The sequence below is a fragment of the Oncorhynchus masou genome, chromosome 32 (assembly GCF_036934945.1).
Source record: "Oncorhynchus masou masou isolate Uvic2021 chromosome 32, UVic_Omas_1.1, whole genome shotgun sequence".
NCBI classification, from domain to species: Eukaryota; Metazoa; Chordata; class Actinopteri; order Salmoniformes; family Salmonidae; genus Oncorhynchus; species Oncorhynchus masou.
The window spans coordinates 21,912,420-21,937,106 of NC_088243.1; the positions used below are offsets into that span (position 1 = coordinate 21,912,420).

Here is a 24,687-nt window from a genome sequence, read left to right on the forward strand (position 1 = left end):
AAATCAATTTGTTCAGACAAATCTACATTGTAATTAAAAAGGGCTTATAGTAAAACTTAAGCTAAAATCTTGGAAAATAATTTGTCTAAATAAAAAACAAATATGTTAAATTCCAAAATATCCCAAAATCTAGCCTCTAGCATCTAACTGTAGCCTGTCATGGTAGAGATTTCCTTCTCCTGACTCACAGTTCCTGACGCGAGCGTCTCAGTTTGGCTTTAGTGTCAGCCAGCTCCACAGCCAGATGCTGCCGGTCCTCTTTGGACAGCCGGCAGATAGGTCCGCCCAGGCCCAGGTCGGTCCTCTCAGGGTTGGGGTAACCCAGGTGGTTCGAGGGCTGCTGGGACTGGAGGTAGTCCCTCTCCTGGGTCAGCTCCATGATCGCCTGGAGGAGGGTGGAGAAGAACTCTGTCAGCCTATTGGCTGTGTGTAAAAAGAACACAAATCAAGTCTGAATGACATACATATATATATTCATTAGGTACATATAAATGTACAGCTGCATCATTTACTTTTAAAGGTATTGTGAGTAATACAGTTGATTTTAAAGTCGTAATTGGGTGTGTTTCAGACCGTCTTCAATACCAACCTCTGCACATTCATCTCTTTCATCTATGAGTTTGCGGAGGTGCAGGGCCATGTTTCTGGACAGGGGGTCCAGCTCCTCAGTGGGCATATCTGGCAACTCCAGCCACTGCAAGTCCAACACATTCTCCTGGTTTTGGGTCACCTGAAGGGGTAGACACACAATATCACTACACAGCGCTCTCTTGTATTTCTTTGGCTGTGCAGTGTAACATAACAATATTGCCTAAATAAATATATTACTGTAGCCCTAGGAATGAGACTTGAATGTGTCAGTATATGAAGAAGCGCATACATAAATGTGAGAAAAAGATTCACTATAAAAAAAGTGGACCGACATGCATGACCATCTGTGTCTAAATGTCAATGGGACACAGTTGGAGAGTAGGCCTAGGATTAATACCTTTATGTGTCTTTACTTTACTAGATATATTTGACAGCGACCGTGCACATAAATCAATATTTCTGTAAATGTGCAAGATGCCTAATTTTTATCTGTATTTTCAAGCGTACAGTGGGGCAAAAAAGTATTTAGTCAGCCACCAATTGTGCAAGTTCTCCCACTTAAACAGATGAGAGAGGCCTGTAATTTTCATCATAGGTACACTTCAACTATGACAGACAAAATGAGAAAAAAATCCAGAAAATCACATTGTAGGATGTTTAATGAATTTATTTGCAAATTATGGTGGTAAATAAGTATTTGGTCACCTACAAACAAGCAAGATTTCTGGCTCTAACAGACCTGTAATTTCTTCTTTAAGAGGCTCCTCTGTCCTCCACTTGTTACCTGTATCAATGGCACCTGTTTGAACTTGTTATCAGTATAAAAGACACCTGTCCACAACCTCAAACAGTCACACTCCAAACTCCACTATGGCCAAGACCAAAGAGCTGTCAAAGGACACCAGAAACAAAATTGTAGACCTGCACCAGGCTGGGAAGACTGAATCTGCAATAGGTTGGTTTGGTTTGAAGAAATCAACTGTGGGAGCAATTATTAGGAAATGGAAGACATACAAAACCACTGGTAATCTCCCTCGATCTGGGGCTCCACGCAAGATCTCACCTCGTGGGGTCAAAATGATCACAAGAACAGTGAGCAAAAATCCTAGAACCACACGGGGGGACCTAGTGAATGACCTGCAGAGAGCTGGGACCAAAGTAACAAAGCCTACCATCAGCAAGGGCATTGAAGATGAAACATGGCTGGGTCTTTCAGCATGACAATGATCCCAAACACACCGCCCGGGCAACGAAGGAGTGGCTTCGTAAGAAGCATTTCAAGGTCCTGGAGTGGCCTAGCCAGTCTCCAGATCTCAACCCCATAGAAAATAACTGCTCTAGAGGAGATCTGCATGGAGGAATGGGCCAAAATACCAGCAACAGTGTGTGATAACCTTGTGAAGACTTACAGAAAACTTTTGACCTCTGTCATTGCCAACAAAGGGTATATAACAAAGTATTTAGATAAACTTTTGTTATTGACCAAATGCTTATTTTCCAACATAATTTGCAAATAAATTCATAAAAAATCCTACAATGTGATTTTCTGAATTGTTTTTCTCATTTGGTCTGTCATAGTTGAAGTGTACCTATGATGAAAATTACAGGCCTCTCATCTTTTTAAGTGGGAGAACTTGCACAATTGGTGGCTGACTAAATACTTTTTTGCCCCACTGTATCTGAAGATAATGTGAGAAAAATAATCACTATAAAAAAGGAATTGCCGATGCGCATGAACATGTGTGCCTGCTTTGACGTGAACACACCTACACCTGTACTACTCACCTCTTGAATGTGGGAGACGATGGCTGCCTGCCTCTCAATATCGAGCAGTTTGATCTTCTCAATTATCTCTTCTTTCCTCTCACACTGCAGAGAGAAACAATGACAGACACTTATATTAGACATCTATAGGTACTATAAACTATCAGAAACATATTCTGATTCAGACTTGGTTATTCCATTCTCTACGGAACACAAAGACTGGGTGTGTGAATGGTCATAATTACATATAAGCCAGATGAAAAGGTTTAAATTGTGTAGAAATACTGTATAGAGTAATGTGGAGAACCTGAGGCAGCACGTGTCTAATTGTCAGCTTAGGGCTTGTTGTTGGACTCAGATCATTTTCATTCAATGGATAGAAAAAAAACAGGGTTAGTGCAATTACAAGATGCATAGATAACACATTGACCCTTCGATTGTGGTTTAAATCCCATCCATTTTATCACCAAAGCCCCATATACTACCCACCATTGTGACCTGTATGCTCTTGTTAGCTGGCCCTCACTACATATCCGTCGCCATACCCACTGGCTCCAGGTCATCTATAAGTCTTTGCTAGGTAAAGCCCCGCCTTAGCTCACTGGTCACCACAGCAACATCCACCCATAGCACGTGCTCCAGCAGGTATATTGCACTGGTCATCCCCAAAGCCAACACTTCCTTTGGCCGCTTCCTTTGGCTGCAAAAATCTCTGAAGCTGGAGTCTTATATCAACCTCTTACTAACTTGAAGCATCAGCTGTCAGAGCAGCTTTCTGATCACTGTACCTGTACACAGCCAATCTGTAAATGGCACACCCGATTACCTCATCCCCATATTATTACTTACCCTCTTGCTCTTCTTCACCCCAGTATCTCTACGTGCACATCATCTGCACATCCCCCCAGTATTAATGCTAAATTGTAATTATTTGCGCCTGTAGGGCCTATTTATTGCCTACCTCCCTACATTTGCACACACTGTACATAGATTTTTCTATTTTTCTTTTCTTGTGTGTTATTGACTGTACATTTGTTTATGTGTAACTCTGTGTTTTTGTTTTTGTCACACTGCTTTGCTTTATCTTGGCCAGTTCCCAGTTGTAAATGAGAACTTGTTCTCAATTGGCCAACCTGGTTAAATACAGGTGAAAAAAAAAAATTGACTTACATAATGCATTCCATCTATGCCCGACATTGACATTTTTGATTGTATCATGATTAGAAAAAAATTACTGAGGACATTTCATCAACTATTCAAATTGAGCGAGAGGCCAGGGGATTTGGTGGGAACGAAAACAATAGCCTCTGGTGCCGGCACGGGTGGGTGGTCCCTGTCCTGCACCATTTAACCATGCTCTGTGGTTTTGGTGCTACATTGGACATGTCGATTTCAAAGAGAAATTCGTCTCAAACATTTGAGGGCCATATTGAGCTTGCCCGAGTACTGTGCCAGGTGGGTGGGCTTTGCACTTTGTCAGACTATTCCATTGCACCAGACAAGCTCAATCAAGGACATCTAAATTATTTGAAAGAATTGGAATACTATTTGAGTCCAGATCTGCCCGTCTCAATTTGTGTGTATTGTGTTACCTGCACAGCACAGCCTAGGATCAACAGCAGCAGTCTCTTCACCTCTTCCATGCTCTTGCCTGTTGAAGAGAAAGATGAAGACATAACTGATTAAAACCACATTTTCTTTTAGCAGATTGATTTTGAGCTCAGATTCGATTTTGGTTTAAATCCCACAGGTAGGCAGCAAATCCCAAATGACAGCTTTCTGGGTCTCTCCCATCCCCCAGTTCTTACACTAATGGGCTGAAGGATCTCTCCCATCCCTGTTGGTTTGGTTAGGAGCAATCAGTCAGTGGGTCAATCATTAAATCAGCCTCAGCTCAGGGTTATGTTTGGGTGTTTTTGTGAATGTAGCAAGCCTTTATGTTTGAAGTTTCAAGTTAAGTTCACAAGTACAGTGAAATTCCTTTAATGCAAGTTCCAACCCAACAAAGCAGTAATCAATATAGCAAAAAAAATACCAAGGTAGAACAAAAACACAGAGGATATAAAAATAAGTACAGGAAAAAGTAAGACACTATATACAGGGTCAGTTCCAATACCATACTTACAATGTGCAGGGATACTGGAGTATAGGGGTAAGGGATCAGGATACATGATAAACAGATTAGCAGCAGCGTAAATTATGATTGTATGCACGCATGTGTGTAGAGACAGAATAAATGTGGGTGCATGCTATGTGTGTTGGCTTGTCAGTGTGTGTCAATGTGTACAGTCCTGTGAGTGTGCATAGAGATGGTGCAAAAATAAAATATATAATGTTAATTCAACATAGTCCATGTAGCCATTCTGTTAGCTATTCAGCAGTATTATGGCTCAAGGATAGAAGCTGTTCAGTAGCCTGTTGGTGTCAGACGTGATGAACCAGTACCGCTTGCCGTGCGGAAGCGCTATATATATATATTTTTTTTAAAGATACATATGATTTACAAAAGTCTTTACTGCTTCATTTTGTACAAGGTTTGTATGGGATCAGCTGTGTGTGTGTGTGTCCCCTTGCCTGGAGGGAACTCCTAAAAAGCTGGATCAGAACTCTGGGGGAAAGGGCAACAAGGTTACCATGGAGACCATGTCTGAGACCCAGCCCTGCCCTTATTCCATTGAGACCAACTAAAAAGACAAGCAAGTTATACACATAGGCCCCTGAACAGGCAGGCACATTCTGCCCCTGAACAGGCAGTTAACCCACTGTTCCTAGGCCGTCATTGAAAGTAAGAATGTGTTCTTAACTGACTTGCCTAGTTAAATAACGGTAAAAAAAAAGCCAGTGGTGAGAGGAGCTTTTCACTGTTTCTACAATCTACACTGTACATGGGAACTACACTGAACACGGGAACACATTGAAAAGCTAACTTCCAAAGGCCATTTCAAACAAACATAACACAACTTGTCCATCCACAAACAATAATATGAACACATACCCTATTAAGCACTATTCAGATTAAGTTCACATACCAAGGCTGGCTTACAGCAAAAGCCTCCCAACACTCCCATTCGAGATCACTATTGTTCTTGACTGCTAAACACATTTTCATATAAGGGCCAATCAAAGGCCTAGATCTAGTTCAATTGGCACCCGGTAGGAAAATAAAATCTGCCAAATCTGTCCTGATAAAAAAAATAAGTTATTTTTGTGTTTGACAGACAGTTGCAGGAAACATGCAAATCAAGCATGTGCGTGGCAGGGTAGCAGCAGGGTAGCAGCCCAACCCATGAAAGGCCTAGCCACTGGGAGGAGAAGGCACAACAGTTTGTCTGGCGGTGAAGCTGAACACTTCAAACATGAGAATGAGCCAATTTAAGATGGCATCATCCTGGAGATATTTTATCTCTTGCCAGTCACAAATGCCATGGAAATAACTTCTCTGGTGATCCTTTTATTAATTTGGGGTGACAGTGTAGCCTAGTGGTTAGAGCATTGGACTTGTAACCGGAAGGTTGCAAGTTCAAACCCCTGAGCTGACAAGGTAAATATCTGTCGTTCTGCCCCTGAACAAGGCAGATAACCCACCGTTCCTAGGCCATCATTTAAAATAAGAATTTGTTCTTAACTGACTTGCCTAGTTAAATAAAGGTAAATAAAAAAATTCACACAGAGTACAGCAATGTACTACATTAATTGTACTGAACATTAATATAAATGCAACATGTAAAGTGTTGGTCCCATGTTTCACGAGTTGAAATAAAAGATCCCAAGTTGATTGAGCGTGCAATTGGCATACTGACTGCAGGAATGTCCACCAGAGCTGTTGCCAGATAATTTAATGTTAATTTCTCTATCATGAGCCACCTCCAATGTCGTTTTAGAGAATTTGTGAGTACATCCAACAGGCCTCACAACCGGAGACAATCTGGAACCACGCCCGCCCCAGACCTCCACATCCGGCTTCTTCACCTGTAGGATCGTCTGAGACCAGTCATCCTGACAGCTGATGAAACTAAGGAGTATTTCTCTCTGTAATAATGCTCCTTTGTGAGGAAAAACTCATTCTGATTGGCTGGGCCTGGCTTCCCAGTGGGTGGACCTGGCTATGAAGTGGGTGGGCCTATGCCTTCCCTTAAGTATACAGAGGAGGCCCCAAGAACCATACTAGCTAGATGTAATCTCTTGTGACAGAGTAGCATACACTCCATAGCCCCAAACATACAGCTAGCCATATCAGGTGTGACCCTGAGAGGTTGTCGACACCAGGCCGGAGGCCCCACACACTCTGCACTCTCCATGGTTTGATTAGCCTCCTACATGCAGACAGACAGGCTGCAGGGTTCCAATGGGCCTTTTCCTGCCTTTCCCACTTCCTGACTGACCCCAGAAAAGGGCCACAACATGTGCATACTTCCCACCCAACAGAGAACATGCCCTCACACAGTACAGTAGATGAACTGGCCTGCGATGACAAGGGGATATGTTAGGTAGGTTTTTAACAACTTGTTAGTGTGTAGGGGACAATGTAAGCACATGTTGTGAAACTTGCACTAGCTAGCTAGTCAACTGGATTGAGGTGTAGCTACCTGAGACTAGTTGTGCGTTTGGGAAAAAGAGACTGAGCACCACAGTACCTGAGAGGGGGTCCTTAGCCATGGTCAGCACATTAGGCAGGGTCATCAGGATGAGCTGCTGGAGACTGTCCTGAAATCACAGAGGAGAACATAAGAGGTTAACTAACAGAAATACCAGAGGAATGAAACAATAGCAGCAGACGTCCTGTGTGCCAGCCTACTTGCCACCATGCACCAAAGAACCAGCCTCCAGCCAGAACAGAACAGGAATCTTCCGTGAACAGGAATCTGGCGTGAATATGGAGGACGAGGTCACTTACAAACCTCGGGAAACATGCAATAACAGACAATCTTGATGGAAATTAGCCCGTTTTCAGCTGGTGGAGGATGTTTGGAGAGGAGGGGAGTTCACACATGAGAACATATGAAAGCTGGTGGTTCCTTTTAACATGAGTCTACAATATTCCCAGTTAAGAAGTTTTAGGTTGTAGTTATTATAGGACTATTTCTCTCTATACCATTTGTATTTCATAGACCTTTGACAATTGGATGTTTTTATAGGCATTATAGTATTGCCAGTCTAATCTTGGGAGTTGATAGGCTTGAAGTCATAAACAGCACTGTGGGGGTCAAGCATTGCGAAGAGCTGCTGGCAAACGCAGGAAAGTGCTGTTTGAATGAATGCTTACGAGCCTGCTGCTGCCTACCACCTCTCAGTCAGACTGTTCTATCAAATATCAAATCGTAGACTTAATTATAATATAATAAAAACACACAGAAATACGAGCTTTAGGTCATTAATATGGTTAAATCCAGAAACTTTCATTTAGAAAACAAAGTGTTTATTCTTTCAGTGAAATACGGAACCGTTCCGTATTTTATCGAATGGGTGGCATCCCTAAGTCTAAATATTGCTGTAACATTGCACAACCTTCAATGTTACATCATAATTATGTAAATTTCTGGCAAATTAATTATGGTCTTTGTTAGGAAGAAATGGTCTTCACACAGTTCGCAACGAGCCAGGCGACCCAACTGCTGCATATACCGACTGCTTACACTGAACACAAGAGAAGTGACACAATTTCAGGCACCACATTGATTATATGCAACGCAGGACAAGCTAGTTAAACTGGTAATATCATCAACCATGTGTACTGTCGTTAACTAGTGATTATGTTCAGATGAATTGTTTTTTATAAGATAAGTTTAATGCTAGCTAGCAACTTACCATGGCTCCTTGCTGCCTGCAATCGCATAACAGGTGGTCAACCTGCCACGCAGTCTCCTCGAGAATGCAGATTAACGATTTTATGAAAACTTGAAATCAGCCATTCGGATAAATCAGTCGACCTCTAGGTCTAACTGTATGCTAGAGTTCTCATTTTACACTAATAGCACCTTAGAGATGTCATGAGAATAAAAAGACAGGTGTGACTTTCCTTAGCTAATAAGGTTACATGGTTGTTGTGAAAATCTGGGTCTGGGTGCATATTTGGAGATTTACCAATAACCTTTTCAATAGTTAATGCCTACAACATTACATCTTAATAGTAAGTATACATAACAGTCAAATCAACTGAGTGAGCCTGTTACGAACAGACGCTTGGGTTGGGGGGGGTCACAGTAAATAAACATGGAACATCTGGACTGGAACCTCTGATTCAGAGGGGTTGGGTTAAATGCGGAAGACATTTCAGTTGAAGGCATTCAGTTGTACAATTGACTAGGTATCCCCCTTTCCTATGGCCATAAAACACAACGACTAACTGTGTCTGACTAGGGAACCCCATACGTCTGTTACACCTCATCAATACTCCAACACGGCTTATGTCACACAGTCCTTTTTTTATAAAACACCTTTTAATTGAATGGTACTTTAATTGAATGGTACTTAACTAAATAATTTTAGGGAAGCAACAACAATGTCCAATTACCAGCTCTTTGTCATGTGGCTAGCACTGGGGCTTTGTGGAGGTGTTACAGGGTGTTACAGGCTTCATGTTTCAGTAGACAGGTGATCGTAGAGAGGAACATGAGGGGGAATGACAGCTCTGATACAGGCTGCTTATCAGTTTACCCTCTGGAGGACAGGCCAGTGAGGACTAGCCAACACCTGAAGTAGTTGCAGGTGTTGGCTATGATGCATATCTAAATATACGGAACAAAAATATAAAACGCAAATAAAATAAAGATAAAAGACCCCTGAAAATGTCCATAATAAAAGCTTATTTCTCTCAAATTGTGTTTACATCCCTGTTTGTGAGCATTTCTCCTTTGCCAAGATAATCCATCCAACTGACAGATGTGGCATAAAGAAGTTCAACAGCATCATTACACAGGTGCACCTTGTGCTGGGGACAATAAAAAGCTACACTAAAATGTGCTGTTTTGTCACACAACTCAATGCCACAACAGTATAAAGTTGAGGGAGAGTGCAACTGGCATGCTGACTGCAAGAATGTCCACTAGAGCTGTTGCCAGATAATTGAATGTTAATTTCTCTACCATAAGCCGCTTCCTCCAACATCATTTAATAGAATTTGGCAGTACTTCCAACCAACCACGCCAGCCCAGGACCTCCACATCCAGCTTCTTCACCTGCTGAAGGGGGACGACGACTCATTCTGATTGGCTGGGCCTGACTCCAAAGTGGGTGGTCCTGTGTCCTCCTATGCCCACCCTTGGCTGTGCTCCTGCCTAGTCATTTGAAGTCAATAGATTAGGGCATAATTTATTTATTTGGATTGACTGATGTCCTTCTATGAACTGTAAAATCTTTGAAATTGTTGCATGACTTTGTATTTTTGTTCAGTATAGTTCTTCCCTAACTCTCTCCCTGTTCACATCCAAAATGGAACCCAGGCACTGGTCAAAAGTAGTGGACTATAAAGCAAATAGGGTGTCATTTGGGAAGCACACTCTTTGCCTGGTCAACTCCAGCAGTCAGCCAGTCCCAACCATCAGCATAATAGGAGAAACCAAACCAGAGTAAATTAAACTTGACAGCAGCCTGGCAGATGATGCCTCTAAGGCTATAAGTAACCAAAGAGCACATCTCCATTTTGTTTCTCCAGTACTGACTGGTTCATTAGGCACCAAACTGAAAAAACAAGGAGTGGGAAAAACCCACATTTTCATTTTATTGTTTGTTTTATTGTTCTTTTGCTATGGTGGACTTAACTGAACATGACCCTGTGGTATTAGCCATGTTAGTAGAAAACAACATTCTAACTGCCTGAGACACACTAATACACTAACAAAAAGAGGTAAATTTTACATTATTGATGAATTTCAGCCTTCAGGTAAGGTCATGTTCAGGTACAAGAGTCACATCTCTCCTATTCTATCCACTTTTCCATTACCCACCTAACATTGACACAAATATGTTCTTTGCTGACCTCATACCATCGTGTGTGATGCAGTAGGTAGGAACGTCCCTTGACAACAGCCATTCCACTCTCAAATCTACCCTTGATTAAACAGGGAAGTGGGAAGGGGAAACAAATGACTATCAGCAGCAGCAGCTCATTAACAATCTGGAAACATCATTGGGAGGAATGGCTACTGTTAGGCCAGAAGGTCAAAGTAAGACCTCACTGGCAAGAAATGTTGGACATTTCCCTTTGATGTCAGGATCCATTTCCTCTTCCTCTGTTGCTATGCAGAACACTGCAATCTAGGAAACCCGTAGAAATGAATTTTTATTTGGTTTGCCAGACCTCTAGCTTGATGTGTTTTGGTGAGAGATAAGTCTGTTCACATTAAGCTCAGAGAGGAGCTGTAGACCACAGGGTACTACCTACACTATATAAAGCGGTACATTCTGAGAGACGGGGGATTGGGAATAACTGCCTGTGAAGACATACTGTACAGAAAACAGACAGAACAGAGGAGACAGAGACATGGATGAAAGACAGCGATCATTAATTGCTAAGACAAAGAAACTAAAATAAGAAGCAACAGAGCTATTATATTTCTCATTCAACAAAGGATTGAACAAATGATCAAGCTTGTTGACAGAGTGAGTAAATATGCTACCTATATCCTGGTAACCAAAATGGGTGTTTAGGAGAGCCAATGAACCATACAGACATCTGACACATCAATCATCAGGTTTCATTCCATTCTGTCACATCAAATCAAATTTTATTGGTCACATACACATGGTTAATAGATGTTAATGCGAGTGTAGCGAAATGCTTCTGCTTTTAGTTCCGACAGTGCAGTAATATCTAACAAGTAACCCAACAACTCCCCAACAGCTACCTAATACACACAAATCTAAAAGGGGTGAATGAGAATATGTATATGTAAGGAAACGCATGAGCGATGGCCAAGCGGCAAGGTGCAATAGATGGTTTAAAATAGTATATACACGTGATATGAGTAATGTAAGATATATAAACATTATTACAGTGGTATTATTTCGAGTGAACTGAATAAAGAAGCTTTTTTTTTCCAATCTCTCGGTCCCAGCATTGATGTACCTGTACTGACCTCACCTTCTGGATGATAGCGGTGTGAACAGGCAGTGGCTCGGGTGGTTGATGTCCTTGATCTTTTTGGCCTTCCTGTGACATCGAGTGCTGTAGGTGTCATGGAGGGTAGGTAGTTTGCCCCCGGTGATGCGTTGTGCAGACCGCACCACCATGCGGTAGAGCCATGCGGTTGAGGGCTGTGCAGTTGCCGTACAGGCTGTGACACAGCCCAACAGGATGCTCTCGATTGTGCATCTGTAAAAGTTTGTCAGGGTTTTGACAAGCCACATTTCTTCAGCCTCCTCTTCACCACACTGCCTGTGTGGATGGACAATTTCAGTTCGTCTGTGATGTGTAAGCCGAGGAACTTAACTTTACACCTTCTCCACTGCTGTCCCTTCGATATGGATAGGGGGGTGCTCCCTCTGCTGTTTTCTGAAATCCACAGTCATCTCCTTTGTTTTGTTGACGTTGAGTGCGAGGTTGTTTTCCTGACACCACACTCCGAGTTCCCTCACCTCTCCCTGTAGGATGTCTTGTCGTTGTTGGTGATCAAGCCCACTACTGTTGTGTCATCTGCAAACTTGATGATTGACTTGGAGGCGTGCATGACCACGCAGTCGTGGGTGAACAGGGAGTACAGGAGGGGGCTGAGCATGCACCCTTGTGGGGCCTCAGTGTTGAGGGTCAGCGAATTGGAGATGTTTCCTACCTTCACCACCTGGGGGCGGTCCGTCAAAGTCCAGGATCCAGTTGCACAGAGCCGGGTTGAGACCCAGAGCCTCCAGCTTGATGATGAGCTTGGATGGTACTATGGTGTTGAATGCTGAGCTGTAGTCATTGAGGGTGCAGTTGCACCCCTAAAAACTAAAAACATTTCTCATAAGAAACTAGCTTCATGGTACACAGAAAATACCCGAGCTCTGAAGCAAGCTTCCAGAAAATTGGAACGGAAATGGCGCCACACCAAACTGGAAGTCTTCCGACTAGCTTGGAAAGACAGTACTGTGCAGTATCGAAGAGCCCTTACTGCTGCTAGATCATCCTATTTTCCAACTTAATTGAGGAAAATAAGAACAATCCGAAATTCCTTTTCGATAATGTCGCAAAGCTAACTAAAAAGCAGCATTCCCCAAGAGAGGATGGCTTTCACTTCAGCAGTAATAAATCCATGAACTTCTTTGAGGAAAAGATCATGATTACTAGAAAGCAAATTACTGACTCCTCTTTAAATCTGTGTATTCAGTTGTCCTGAGTCTACACAACTCTGCCAGGACCTAGGATCAAGAGAGATGCTCAAGTGTTTTAGTACTATATCTCTTGACACAATGATGAAAATAATCATTGCCTCTAAACTTTCAAGCTGCATACTGGACCCTATTCCAACTAAACTATTGAAAGAGCTGCTTCCTGTGCTTGGCCCTCCTATGTTGAACATAATAAACGGCTCTCTATCCACCGGATTTGTACCAAACTCACTAAAAGTGCCAGTAATAAAGCATCTCTTGAAAAAGCCAAACCTTGACCCAGAAAATAAATAAAAAACTAAATCGGCCTATATCGAATCTTCCATTCCTCTCAAAGATTTTAGAAAAGGCTGTTGCTCAGCAACTCACTGCCTTCCTGAAGACAAACAATGTATACGAAATGCTTCAGTCTGGTTTTAGACCCCATCATAGCACTGAGACTACACTTGTGAAGGTGGTAAATGACCTTTTAATGGCATCAGACCGAGGCTCTGCATCTGTCCTCGTGCTCCTAGACCTTAATACTGCTTTTGATACCGTCGATCACCACATTCTTTTGGAGAGATTGGAAACCCAAATTGGTCTACACGGACAAGTTCTGGCCTGGTTTAGATCTTATCTGTCGGAAAGATATCAGTTTGTCTCCGTGAATGGTGTTCCTCAAGGTTCCATTTTAGGACCACTATTGTTTTCACTATATATTTTACCTCTTGGGGATGTCATTCAAAAACATAATGTTAACTTTCACTGCTATGCAGATGACACACAGCTGTACATTTCAATGAAACATGGTGAAGCCCCAAAATTGCCCTCGCTAAAAGCATGTGTTTCAGACATAAGGAAGTGGATGGCTGCAAACTTTCTACTTTTAAACTCGGACAAAACAGAGATGCTTGTTCTAGGTCCCAAGACACAAAGATCTTCTGTTGAATCTGACAATTAATCTTAATGGTTGTACAGTCGTCTCAAATAAAACTGTGAAGGACCTCAGCGTTACTCTAAACCCTGATCTCTCTTTGAAGAACATATCAAGACTGTTTCAAGGACAGCTTTTTTCCATCTATGTAACATTGCAAAAATCAGAAACTTTGTCCAAAAATGCAGAAAAATGAATCCATGCTTTTGTCGCTTCTAGGTTAGACCACTGCAATGCTCTACTTTCCGGCTACCCGGATAAAGCAATAAATAAACTTCAGTTAGTGCTAAATACGGCTGCTAGAATCCTGACGAGAACCAAAAAATTTGATCATATTACTCCAGTGCTAGCCTCCCTACACTGGCTTCCTGTCAAGGCAAGAGCTGATTTCAAGGTTTTACTGCTAAGGTTTTACTGCCGTGGCGGAAATCTTTGTGGGCTATACTCTGCCTTGTCTCAGGATGGTAAGTTGGTGGTTGAATATATCCCTCTAGTGGTGTGGGGGCTGTGCTTTGGCAAAGTGGGTGGGGTTATATCCTTCCTGTTTGGCCCTGTCCGGGGGTGTCATCAGATGGGGCCACAGTGTCTCCTGACCCCTCCTGTCTCAGCCTCCAGTATTTATGCTGCAGTAGATTGTGTCGGTGGGCTAGGGTCAGTTTGTTATATCTGGAGTACTTCTCCTGTCCTATCCGGTGTCCTGTGTGAATTTAAGTATGCTCTCTCGAATTCTCTCATTCTTTCTCTCTCTCGGAGAACCTGAGCCCTAGGACCATGCCTCAGGACTACCTGACATGATGACTCCTTGCTGTCCCCAGTCCACCTGGCCGTGCTGCTGCTCCAGTTTCAACTGTTCTGCCTGTGATTATTATTATTTGACCATGCTGGTCATTTGTGAACATTTGAACATCTTGGCCATGTTTTGTTATAATCTCCACCCGACACAGCCAGAAGAGGACTGGCCACCCCACATTGCCTGGTTCCTCTCTAGGTTTCTTCCTAGGTTTTGGCCTTTCTCTGGAGTTTTTCCTAGCCACCGTGCTTCTACACCTGCATTGCTTACTGTTTGGGGTTTTAGGCTGGGTTTCTGTACAGCACTTTGAGATATCAGCTGATGTACAAAGGGCTATATAAATAAATTTGATTTGATTTGAATGAACAGCATTCTTACACAGGTATTCCTTTTGTCCAGATGGGATAGGGCAGTGTGCAGTGTGATGGCGAATGCATCATCTGTGGACCTGTTGGGGCGGTATGCAAATTACCATGGGTCTAGGGTGGCCGGTAAGGTGGAGGTGATATCATCCTTGACTAGTCTCAAAGCACTTCATGATGACAGAGGTGAATGCTACAGAGCTGTAGTCACTGTATTCTCCTCAAAGCGGGCTAAGGTGGTGTTTAGTTTGTCTGGAAGCGTGCTGTCCGTGTTCGTGACGGGGCTGTTTTTATTTTTGTAGTCCGTAACAGCCATTACCCTGCCACGTCTACAGGTAACTAATATGTCTATTTTCTGTGTTAAAGACATATTTATGTGGCCATCATAAACTAAGAGGAGTGTTTTACTATCTGAAGATGTATTGTTATGTCTATATAGCACTGCTGGCCAAGTCTTCCCAGCTTCTCAGGCACATGACATCAAACACAAGGCTGACTGGGCGGTTCACCACACTTCTCTTTGTAACCACTTAATCAATAGTCATTCATAAATAAGTGTCAAAAGTTTATTTTTGCCGTCAGCCATATTTCAAAGCCCAGACTGCATATTGGCCTCTTGCCCAAGAACTGTTGCAAGGACACCACAGCTGACAAAGAACACGACTGAAGAAATGTCTGAGACCCCATAAATAACACTGTGTGTTTGTGTGATCCCTCAGAGACAATACACCAACCACTAGGCCTATTAACTCTCCATTAAGTGTGAATGCAACAGCATGTTGAAAGATGCATTCCTGCCAACATGGTAACCCCACCACCATTGAAAGAATGCCAAGAGTGTGCAAAGCTGTTATCAAGGAAATTTTATTTTATCTAATCTTTATTTAACTAGGCAAGACAGCTAAGAACAAATTCTTATTTACAATGACGGCCTACCCTGGCCATGCCCTAACCCGGACAATGCTGGGCCAATTGCGCGTCACCCTATGGGGCTCCCAATCACGCAAAGGGTGGCTACACTGAAGAACATAAAATAAAATATATTTATTTGCTTAACACTTTTTTGGTTACTACATGATTCTCTATGTGTTATTACATAGCTTTGAAGTCTTCACTATTATTTTACAATGTAGAAAATTGAAAAAATAAAGAAAAGCCATTGAATGAGTAGGTGTGTTCAAACTTTTGACGAGTACTGTATATGCATGTTAGCTCTAACTGCAGGACTCAGAAACCACTGAAATGAGCCAGGGTGTACAGAATGTTCAATACGATATGATTTCCCACAGTCAAAGTCCTGGAATAAGAGCTAAAATGCTAATAGTTGTTTAAACCTGAGAATTCTAAAATAGTTTCAAAGAATAAAAATGTAATTATAAAAGTCTTTGCATAGGTATTCAGCTCCCTGAATCAATATAAAAAAATATAAATGCAACAATTTAAAAGATTTGTGAGCTACAGTTCATGAGGAAATTAGTCAATTGAAATAAATGAGGGATTTCAAATGACTGGGAACACATATGCATCTGTTGGTCACAGATACACACCCCAAAAAAGGTAGTGGTGTGGAAAAGAAAACCAGTCAGTATCTGGTGTGACCACCACTTGCCTCATGCAGCACGACATCTCCTTCACATAGAGTTGATCAGGCTGTTGATTGTGGCCTGTGGAATGTTGTCCCACTCCTCTTCAATAGCTGTGCGAAGTTGCTGGATATTGGCGGGAAGAGGAACACGCTGTCGTACGCGTCGATCCAAAGCATCCCAAACGGGCTAAATGGGTGAAATGTCTGGTGAGTATGCAGGCCATAGAATAACTTTTTTAACAAATTAAAAACTGAAAAATTGGGCGTGCAAAATTATTCAGCCCCTTTACTTTCAGTGTAGCAAACTCTCTCCAGAAGTTCAGTGAGGATCTCTGAATGATCCAATGTTGACCTAAATGACTAATGATGATAAATGCAATCCACCTGTGTGTAATCAAGTCTCCGTATAAATGCACCTGCACTTTGATAGTCTCAGAGGTCCATTAAAAGCGCAGAGAGCATCATGAAGAACAAGGAACACACCAGGCAGGTCCGAGATACTGTTGTGAAGAAGGTTAAAGCCGGATTTGGATACAAAAAGATTTCCCAAGCTTTAAACATCCCAAGGAGTACTGTGCAAGCGATAATATTGAAATGGAAGGAGTATCAGACCACTGCAAATCTACCAAGACCTGGCCGTCCCTCTAAACTTTCAGCTCATACAAGGAGAAGACTGATCAGAGATGCAGCCAAGAGGCCCATGATCACTCTGGATGAACTGCAGAGATCTACAGCTGAGGTGGGAGACTGTCCATAGGACAACAATCAGTCGTATATTGCACAAATCTGGCCTTTATGGAAGAGTGGCAAGAAGAAAGCCATTTCTTAAAGATATCCATAAAAAGTGTTGTTTAAAGTTTGCCACAAGCCACCTGGGAGACACACCAAACATGTGGAAGAAGGTGCTCTGGTCAGATGAAACCAAAATTGAACTTTTTGGCAACAATACAAAACGTTATGTTTGGGGTAAAAGCAACACAGCTCATCACCCTGAACACACCATCCCCACTGTCAAACATGGTGGTGTCAGCATCATGGTTTGGGCCTGCTTTTCTTCAGCAGGGACAGGGAAGATGGTTAAAATTGATGGGAAGATGGATGGAGCCAAATACAGGACCATTCTGGAAGAAAACCTGATGGAGTCTGCAAAAGACCTGAGACTGGGACGGAGATTTGTCTTCCAACAAGACAATGATCCAAAACATAAAGCAAAATCTACAATGGAATGGTTCAAAAATAAACATATCCAGGTATTAGAATGGCCAAGTCAAAGTCCAGACCTGAATCCAATCGAGAATCTGTGGAAAGAACTGAAAACTGCTGTTCATAAATGCTCTTCATCCAACCTCACTGAGCTAGAGCTGTTTTGCAAGGAGGAATGGGAAAAAATTTCAGTCTCTCGATGTGCAAAACTGATAGACATACCCCAAGCGACTTACAGCTGTAATCGCAGCAAAAAGTGGCGCTACAAAGTAGGGAGCTAAAGGGAGCTGAATAAGGGAGCTGAATAATTTTGCACGCCCAATTTTTCAGTTTTTGATTTGTTAAAAAAGTTTGAAATATTGAATAAATGTCGTTCCACTTCATGATTGTGTCCCACTTGTTGTTGATTCTTCACAAAAAAAATACAGTTTTATATCTTTATGTTTGAAGCCTGAAATGTGGTAAAAGTTCGCAAAGTTCAAGGGGGCCGAATACTTTCGCAAGGCACTGTATCTCTGTGCATTCAAATTGCCATCGATAAAATGCATTCACGTTGGTTGTCCATCCATGCCTGCCCATACCATAATCCCACCTCCACCATGGGACACTGTTCACAACTTTCACATCAGCAAACCGCTCGCCAACACGACGCCATTCACGCTGTCTGCCATCTGGCCGGTACAGTTGAAACCAGGATTCATCAGTGAAGAGCAGACTTCTTCAGTGTGCCAGTGGCCATCAAAGGTGAGAATATGCCCACTGAAATCGGTTGCAGAACTGCAGTCAGGTCAAGACCCTGGTGAGGACGATGCGCACGCAGACAAGGTTCCCTGAGACGGTTTCTGACAGTTTGTGCAGAAATTCTTTGGTTGTGCAATCCCACAGTTTCATCAGCTGTCCAGCTGCCTGGTCTCAGACAATCCTGCAGGTGAAGAGGCCAGATGTGGAGGCCCTAGGCTGGCGTGGTTACACATGGTCTGCGGTCGTAAGGCCAGTTCTCTAAAACGACATTGGAGGCAGCTTATGGTAGAGAAATTAACATTATGTTATCTGGCAACAGCTCAGGTGGACATTCCTGAAGTCATCATGCCAATTGCACGCAGGCTCACTCAACTTCAGGCATTGTGTTGTGACAAAACTGCACATTTTAGAGTGGCCTTTTATTGTCCCCAGCAAAAGGAGCTCCCATGTAATGATCGTGCTGTTTAGTCAGCTTCTTGATGCACAGCATAATTATTAACTTGACCATGCTTAAAACCTTTTTGGGATAGGGGGCAACATTTTCACTTATGGATGAATAGCGTGCTCGGAGTGAACTGCCTCCTACACTGTCCCAGATGCTAATATATGCATATTATTAGTAGTATTGAATAGAAAACACTCTGAAGTTTCTAAAACTGTTTGAATGATGTCTGTGAGTATAACAGAACTCATATGGCAGACGAAAACCTGAGAAAAATCCAACCAGGAAGTGGGAAATCTGAGGTTTGTAATTTTTCAAAGCTTGGCCTACCCGAATACAGTGTCTATGGAGTCAAGTTACACTTCCTATAGCTTCCACTAGATGTCAACCATCTTTAGAAACTTGTTTCAGGCTTCTTCTATAAAGGAGGGGGGAATGTGAGCTGAATGAGTCATGGGTCTGGCAGAGTGTCTCAGGCTCGTGACGCGCGCTCCCGACAGAGTTAGCTCTCAATCCATAAATTGCAAATAAATTGATAAAAAAATCCTACAATGTGATTTTCTGGAGTTTTTTTCTCATTTTGTCTGTCATAGTTGAAGTGTACCTATGATGAAAACAAGTGTTGCTTTATTTTTTATTTCACTTTTACTTAACCAGGTAGGCAAGTTGAGAACAAGTTCTCATTTACAATTGCGACCTGGCCATGAAAAAGTAAAGCAGTTCGACACATACAACACAGAGTTACACATGGAGTAAAACAAAAATACAGTCAATAACACAGTAGAAAAATAAGTATATATACAATGTGAGCAAGTGAGGTGAGATAAGGGAGGTAAAGGCAAAAAAAGCTATGGTGGCAAAGTAAATACAATATAGCAAGTAAAACACTGGAATGGTTGATTTGCAGTGGAAGAATGTGCAAAGCAGAGATAGAAATAATGGGGTGCAAAGGAGCAAAATAAATAAATAAATACAGTAGGGAAAGAGGTAGTTGTTTGGGCTAAATTATAGATGGGCTATGTACAGGTGCAGTAATCTGTGAGCTGCTCTGACAGCTGGTGCTTAAAGCTAGTGAGGGAGATAAGCATTTCCAGTTTCAGTGATTTTTGTAGTTTGTTCCAGTCATTGGCAGCGGAGAACTGGATGGAGAGGCAGCCAAAGGCAGCCATAATTGGTTTTGGGGGTGACCAGAGAGATAAGGGGGGACTTTACCTAGCAAGGTCTTGTAGATGACCTGGAGCCAGTGGGTTTTGCGATGAGTATGAAGCGAGGGCCAGCCAACGAGAGTGTACAGGTCACAGTGGTGGATAGTATATGGGGCTTTGGTGACAAAATGAATGGCACTTTGATAGACTGCATCCAATTTATTGAGTAGGGTATTGGAGGCTATTTTGTAAATGACATCGCCGAAGTCGAGGATCGGTAGGATGGTCAGTTTTATAAGGCTATGTTTGGCAGCATGAGTGAAGGATGCTTTGTTGCGAAATAGGATGCCAATTCTAGACTTAACTTTGGATTGGAAATGTTTGATGTGAGTCTGGAAGAAGAGTTTACAGTCTAACGAGACACCTAGGTATATGTAGGTATTCTAAGTCAGAACCATTCAGAGTAGTGATGTTGGACAGGCGGGCAGGTGCAGGCAGCGATCGGTGGAAGAGCATGCATTTAGTTTTACATGTATTTAAGAGCAATTGGAGGCCACGGAAGGAGAGTTGAATGGCAGTGAAGCTCGCCTGGAGGGTAGTGATGTTGGACAGGCGGGCAGGTGCAGGCAGCGATCGGTGGAAGAGCATGCATTTAGTTTTACATGTATTTAAGAGCAATTGGAGGCCATGGAAGGAGAGTTGAATGGCAGTGAAGCTCGCCTGGAGGGTTGTTAACACAGTGTCCAAAGAAGGGCCAGAAGTATACAGAATGGTGTCGTCTGCGTAGAGGTGGATCAGAGACTCACCAGCAGCAAGAGCGACATCATTGATGTATACAGAGAAGAGAGTCGGTCCAAAAATTAAACTCTGTGGCACCCCTATAGAGACTGCCAGAGGCCCGGACAACAGGCCCTCCGATTTGACACACTGAACTCTATCAGAGAAGTAGTCGGTGAACCAGGCGAGGCAGTCATTTGAGAAACCAAGGCTGTCGAGTCTGCCGATGAGGATGTGGTCAATGAATACGGCTGCACAGTATTGTTTTTTATCGATGGCGGTTAAGATATCGTTCAGGACCTTGAGCGTGGCTGAGGTCCACCCATGACCAGCTCTGAAACCAGATTGCATAGCGGAGAAGGTATGGTGGGATTCGAAATGGTTGGTAATCTGTTTGTTGACTTGGCTTTCAAAGACCTTAGAAAGGCAGGGTCGGATAGATATAGGTCTGTAGCAGTTTGGGTCAAGAGTCCCCCCCAGCTACTTTCCAATCTTTGGGAATCTCAGACGACACAAAAGAGGTTGAACAGGCTAGTAATAGGGGTGGCAACAATTTTGGCAGATCATTTTAGAAAGAAAGGGTCCAGATTGTCTTGCCCGGCTGATTTGTAGGGGTCCACATTTTGCAGCTCTTTCAGAACATCAGCTGACTGGATTCGGGAGAAGGAGAAATGTGGAAGACTTGGGCGAGTTGCTGTGGCGGGTGCAGTTCTGTTGACCAAGGTAGGGGTAGCCAGGTGGAAAGCATGGCCAGCCGTAGAAAAATGCTTCTTGAAATTCTCAATTATAGTGGATTTATCGGTGGTGACAGTGTTTCCTATCTTCAGTGCAGTGGGCAGCTGGGAGGAGGTGTTCTTATTCTCCATGGACTTTACAGTGTCCCAGAACTTTTTTGAGTTTGTGTTGCAGGAAGCAAATTTCTGCTTGAAAAAGTGAGTCTTTGCTTTTCTAACTGCCTGTCTATATTGGTTTCTAGCGTCCCTGAAAAGTTGCAAATCACGGGGACTGTTCGATGCTAATGCAGAACGCCATAGGATGTTTTTGTGTTGGTTAAGGGCAGTCAGGTCTGGAGAGAACCAAGGGCTATATCTGTTCCTGGTTATAAATTTAGCAGTATGCTTAGGGTCATTGTCCTGCTGGAAGGTGAACCTCTGTCCCAGTCTCAGATCTTTGGAAGACAAACAAGTTCCCCTCAAGAATTTCCCTGTATTTAGCGCCATTCATCATTCCTTCTATTCTGACCAGTTTCAAAGTCCCTGCAGATGAAAAACACTGTGGGGATGGTGTTCTCGATGTGATGAGAGGTGTTGGGTTTGCGCCAGACAGCGTTTTCCTTGATGGCCAAAAAACTACATTTTAGTCTAATTGACCAGAGTACCTTCTTCCATATGTTTGGGTAGTCTCCCACATGCCTTTTGGCAAACACCAAACGTGATTGCTTATTTTTTTCTTTAAGCAATGGCTTTTTTCTGGTCACTCTTCTCTAAAGCCCAGCTCTGTGGAGTGTATGGCTTAAAGTGGTCCTATGGACAGATACTCCAATCTCCGCTGTGGAGCTTTGCAGCTTCTTCATGGTTATCTCTGGTCTCATTTTTGCCTCTCTGATTAATGCCCTCCTCACCTGGTCTGTGAGTTTTGGTGGGCAGTCCTATCTTGGCAGGTTTGTTATGGTGCCATATTCTTTCCAATTTTTAATAATGGATTTAATGGTGCTCCGTGAGATGTTCAAAGTTTCAGATATTTTTTTATAACCCAACCCTGATCTGTACTTCCCAACTTTGTCCCTGATCTGTTTGGAGAGCTCCTTGGTCTTCATGGTGCATCTTGCTTGGTGGTGCCCCTTGCTTAGTGGTGTTGCAGACTCTGGGGACTTTCAGAACAGGTGAGATCATGTGACACTTAAAAGTTCCCCTTTTCTGCAATCTAACAAATGCTGTGACTTCTGAAGGTAATTGGTTACACCAGATATTATTTAGGGGCTACATAGCAAATGGGGGAGAATACATATGCACGCACAGCTTGTCCGTTTAAAAAAATAAAAATTGAAACAAGTATTTTTTTTTACATTTCACGTCACCAATTTGAACTATTTTGTGTATGTCCATTACATAAAATCCATTTAAATTACAGGTTGTAATGCAACAAAATAGGAAAACGCCAAGGGGGATGAATACTTTTGCAAGGCACTGTAGCGTCATACCCAAGAAGACTCAAGGCTGTAATCGCTGCCAAAAGTGCTTCAACAAACTAAAGGATCTCAATACTTATGTAAATGTGATATACATTTTTTTTATAGATTTGCAAAATTGTATAATAACCTGTTTATGCTTTGTCATTATGGGGCATTGTGTGTAGATTGTTTTTCCTCATCAATGTAATACATTTTACAAAAAAGGTTGTAACGTATCAAAATGTGGAAAAAGTTAAGGGGTCTGAATACACTGTAAATGTGCCCATTTGGGGATCTGATAGTATTTCTGATTGGCTTAACGCACCACCTCTAATGAGCTGTGGAGCTTCACCATGTAATGTTTTCACCTCATCCATCAAGCAAATTAAGTCTGTTTATACATCCATGGAGAATGACAAAAAAAAACAAAAAAAAGAACTGTCCAGCTCTCTCCCTTTCGATAAGCACTCAGCGTGAAAAGGGAGACATGTCATGCTCTGATCCGGTGGAAATGTCAGAAAGATTACTTCTTATCCCTTGCGCAAATAGCCTAGAGCTTTGTCTGTCCCAAGCTCACTGGCATGGGAAACTCTGAAGGCCCAGAATATTTCATACAATGTTACAAGATTGCTAGAGCAAGCTTTGGCCAGACTCAAGTTAATAGTTGATACAATGTTTCAAGTTTGTTGCAGACAGGGCTTGTGTAGCCAATGTGATTTATAGGATATTTATTTTTAAAAATCAGGAAATTTTCATCCTACAGGCTTCAATGTTTTCATTTGTTGGTTTTATGTAGTCTATTTTTATATAGTTTGCAATAATAAGTTAATTTTTAGGTTTGTATCATTGTCATTTAGATATAATTTTGATTAACCACATGACCACGATTGAGATATGAAAACATTATAAACTGGCAAACAGATCAATAGAAATGGTAAGATAAATTTGCAATCCACATGAGAAAGGACTCCTCGTGTAGCCTATTACCGGCAACTTCAGGAGAGTAAAGCCAGATTCTGAGAAAGTCAGTAGGAGTGGATGTTGGATGGTCGGGTCAGGTGAAGTTTTTTTTCTTCTTGTTATCTTGATCTCAGGCTCCCTTGACTCATGTGTCTTATTTCAAACAGTGCGCTTAAAGCATCAGACAAGCTCAATGCATATATAGTTGATTTTAGGGTGTGTATATGAAAACATTTCGACCAAGATTTTAATTTAGGCGGGGACAGCCCTAGATGTGTTAAGCCAAACTTTACTCCATAACTAAATTTCGGCTTGCATAAACAAAGGAGCTGAGTACTTATGCAACGACTCGATTTTAGTTGTTCTTTAAAGAAAATCTTAAATATAAAAAAAGAATCTTCCAATTGACAGAGTATTTACTGTAAATTGCTGACAAATTCATCCAAATCCGTCAATCCATTTTAATCCCACTTTGTAACACAAAATGTAAAGAAATCCAAGGGTTCTGAATACTTTTACAATGCACTATACTGTAGACAAATAGATAACTGAAGCACAAATGCATACACGCTCAGAGATGAACAGCTCATGAGCTTCACCAACAGCAGATTTCAATTTAACATGGAAAATAAATGTGTTTATGCAACAAATAATTGTGCATTGTGTCGCTTTGAATCAATTAGTTTCAAACCCGAATTGTTTCAAACTAAAACGTATCGTTCCTATATCATATCGGAGCCCATGTAGTGGGGCAAAAAAGTATTTAGACAGCCACTAATTGTGCAAGTTCTCCCACTTAAAAAGATGAGGCCTGTAATTTTCATCATAGGTACACTTCAAATATGACAGACAAAATTTGAAAAAAATCCAGAAAAATCACATTGTAGGATTTTTAATGAATTTATTTGCAAATGATGGTGGAAAATAAGTATTTGGTCA

At 42.1% G+C, this 24,687-nt stretch overlaps 1 protein-coding gene across 1 annotated transcript in view; it reads right to left on the bottom strand.

The window, feature by feature from the left end:
- Positions 1-24,687, bottom strand: part of LOC135525710 (protein Daple-like) — a 98,753-nt gene that overhangs the window by 38,357 nt on the left and 35,709 nt on the right. Inside the window, exons 4-8 of the mRNA XM_064953503.1 lie at positions 6,990-7,059; positions 3,948-4,006; positions 2,377-2,460; positions 590-730; positions 189-385 (exon numbers count right to left, since the gene is read on the bottom strand). Of these exons, the coding sequence (XP_064809575.1) occupies positions 189-385; positions 590-730; positions 2,377-2,460; positions 3,948-4,006; positions 6,990-7,059 (551 nt within the window). The remainder of the gene's footprint in view (positions 1-188; positions 386-589; positions 731-2,376; positions 2,461-3,947; positions 4,007-6,989; positions 7,060-24,687) is intronic.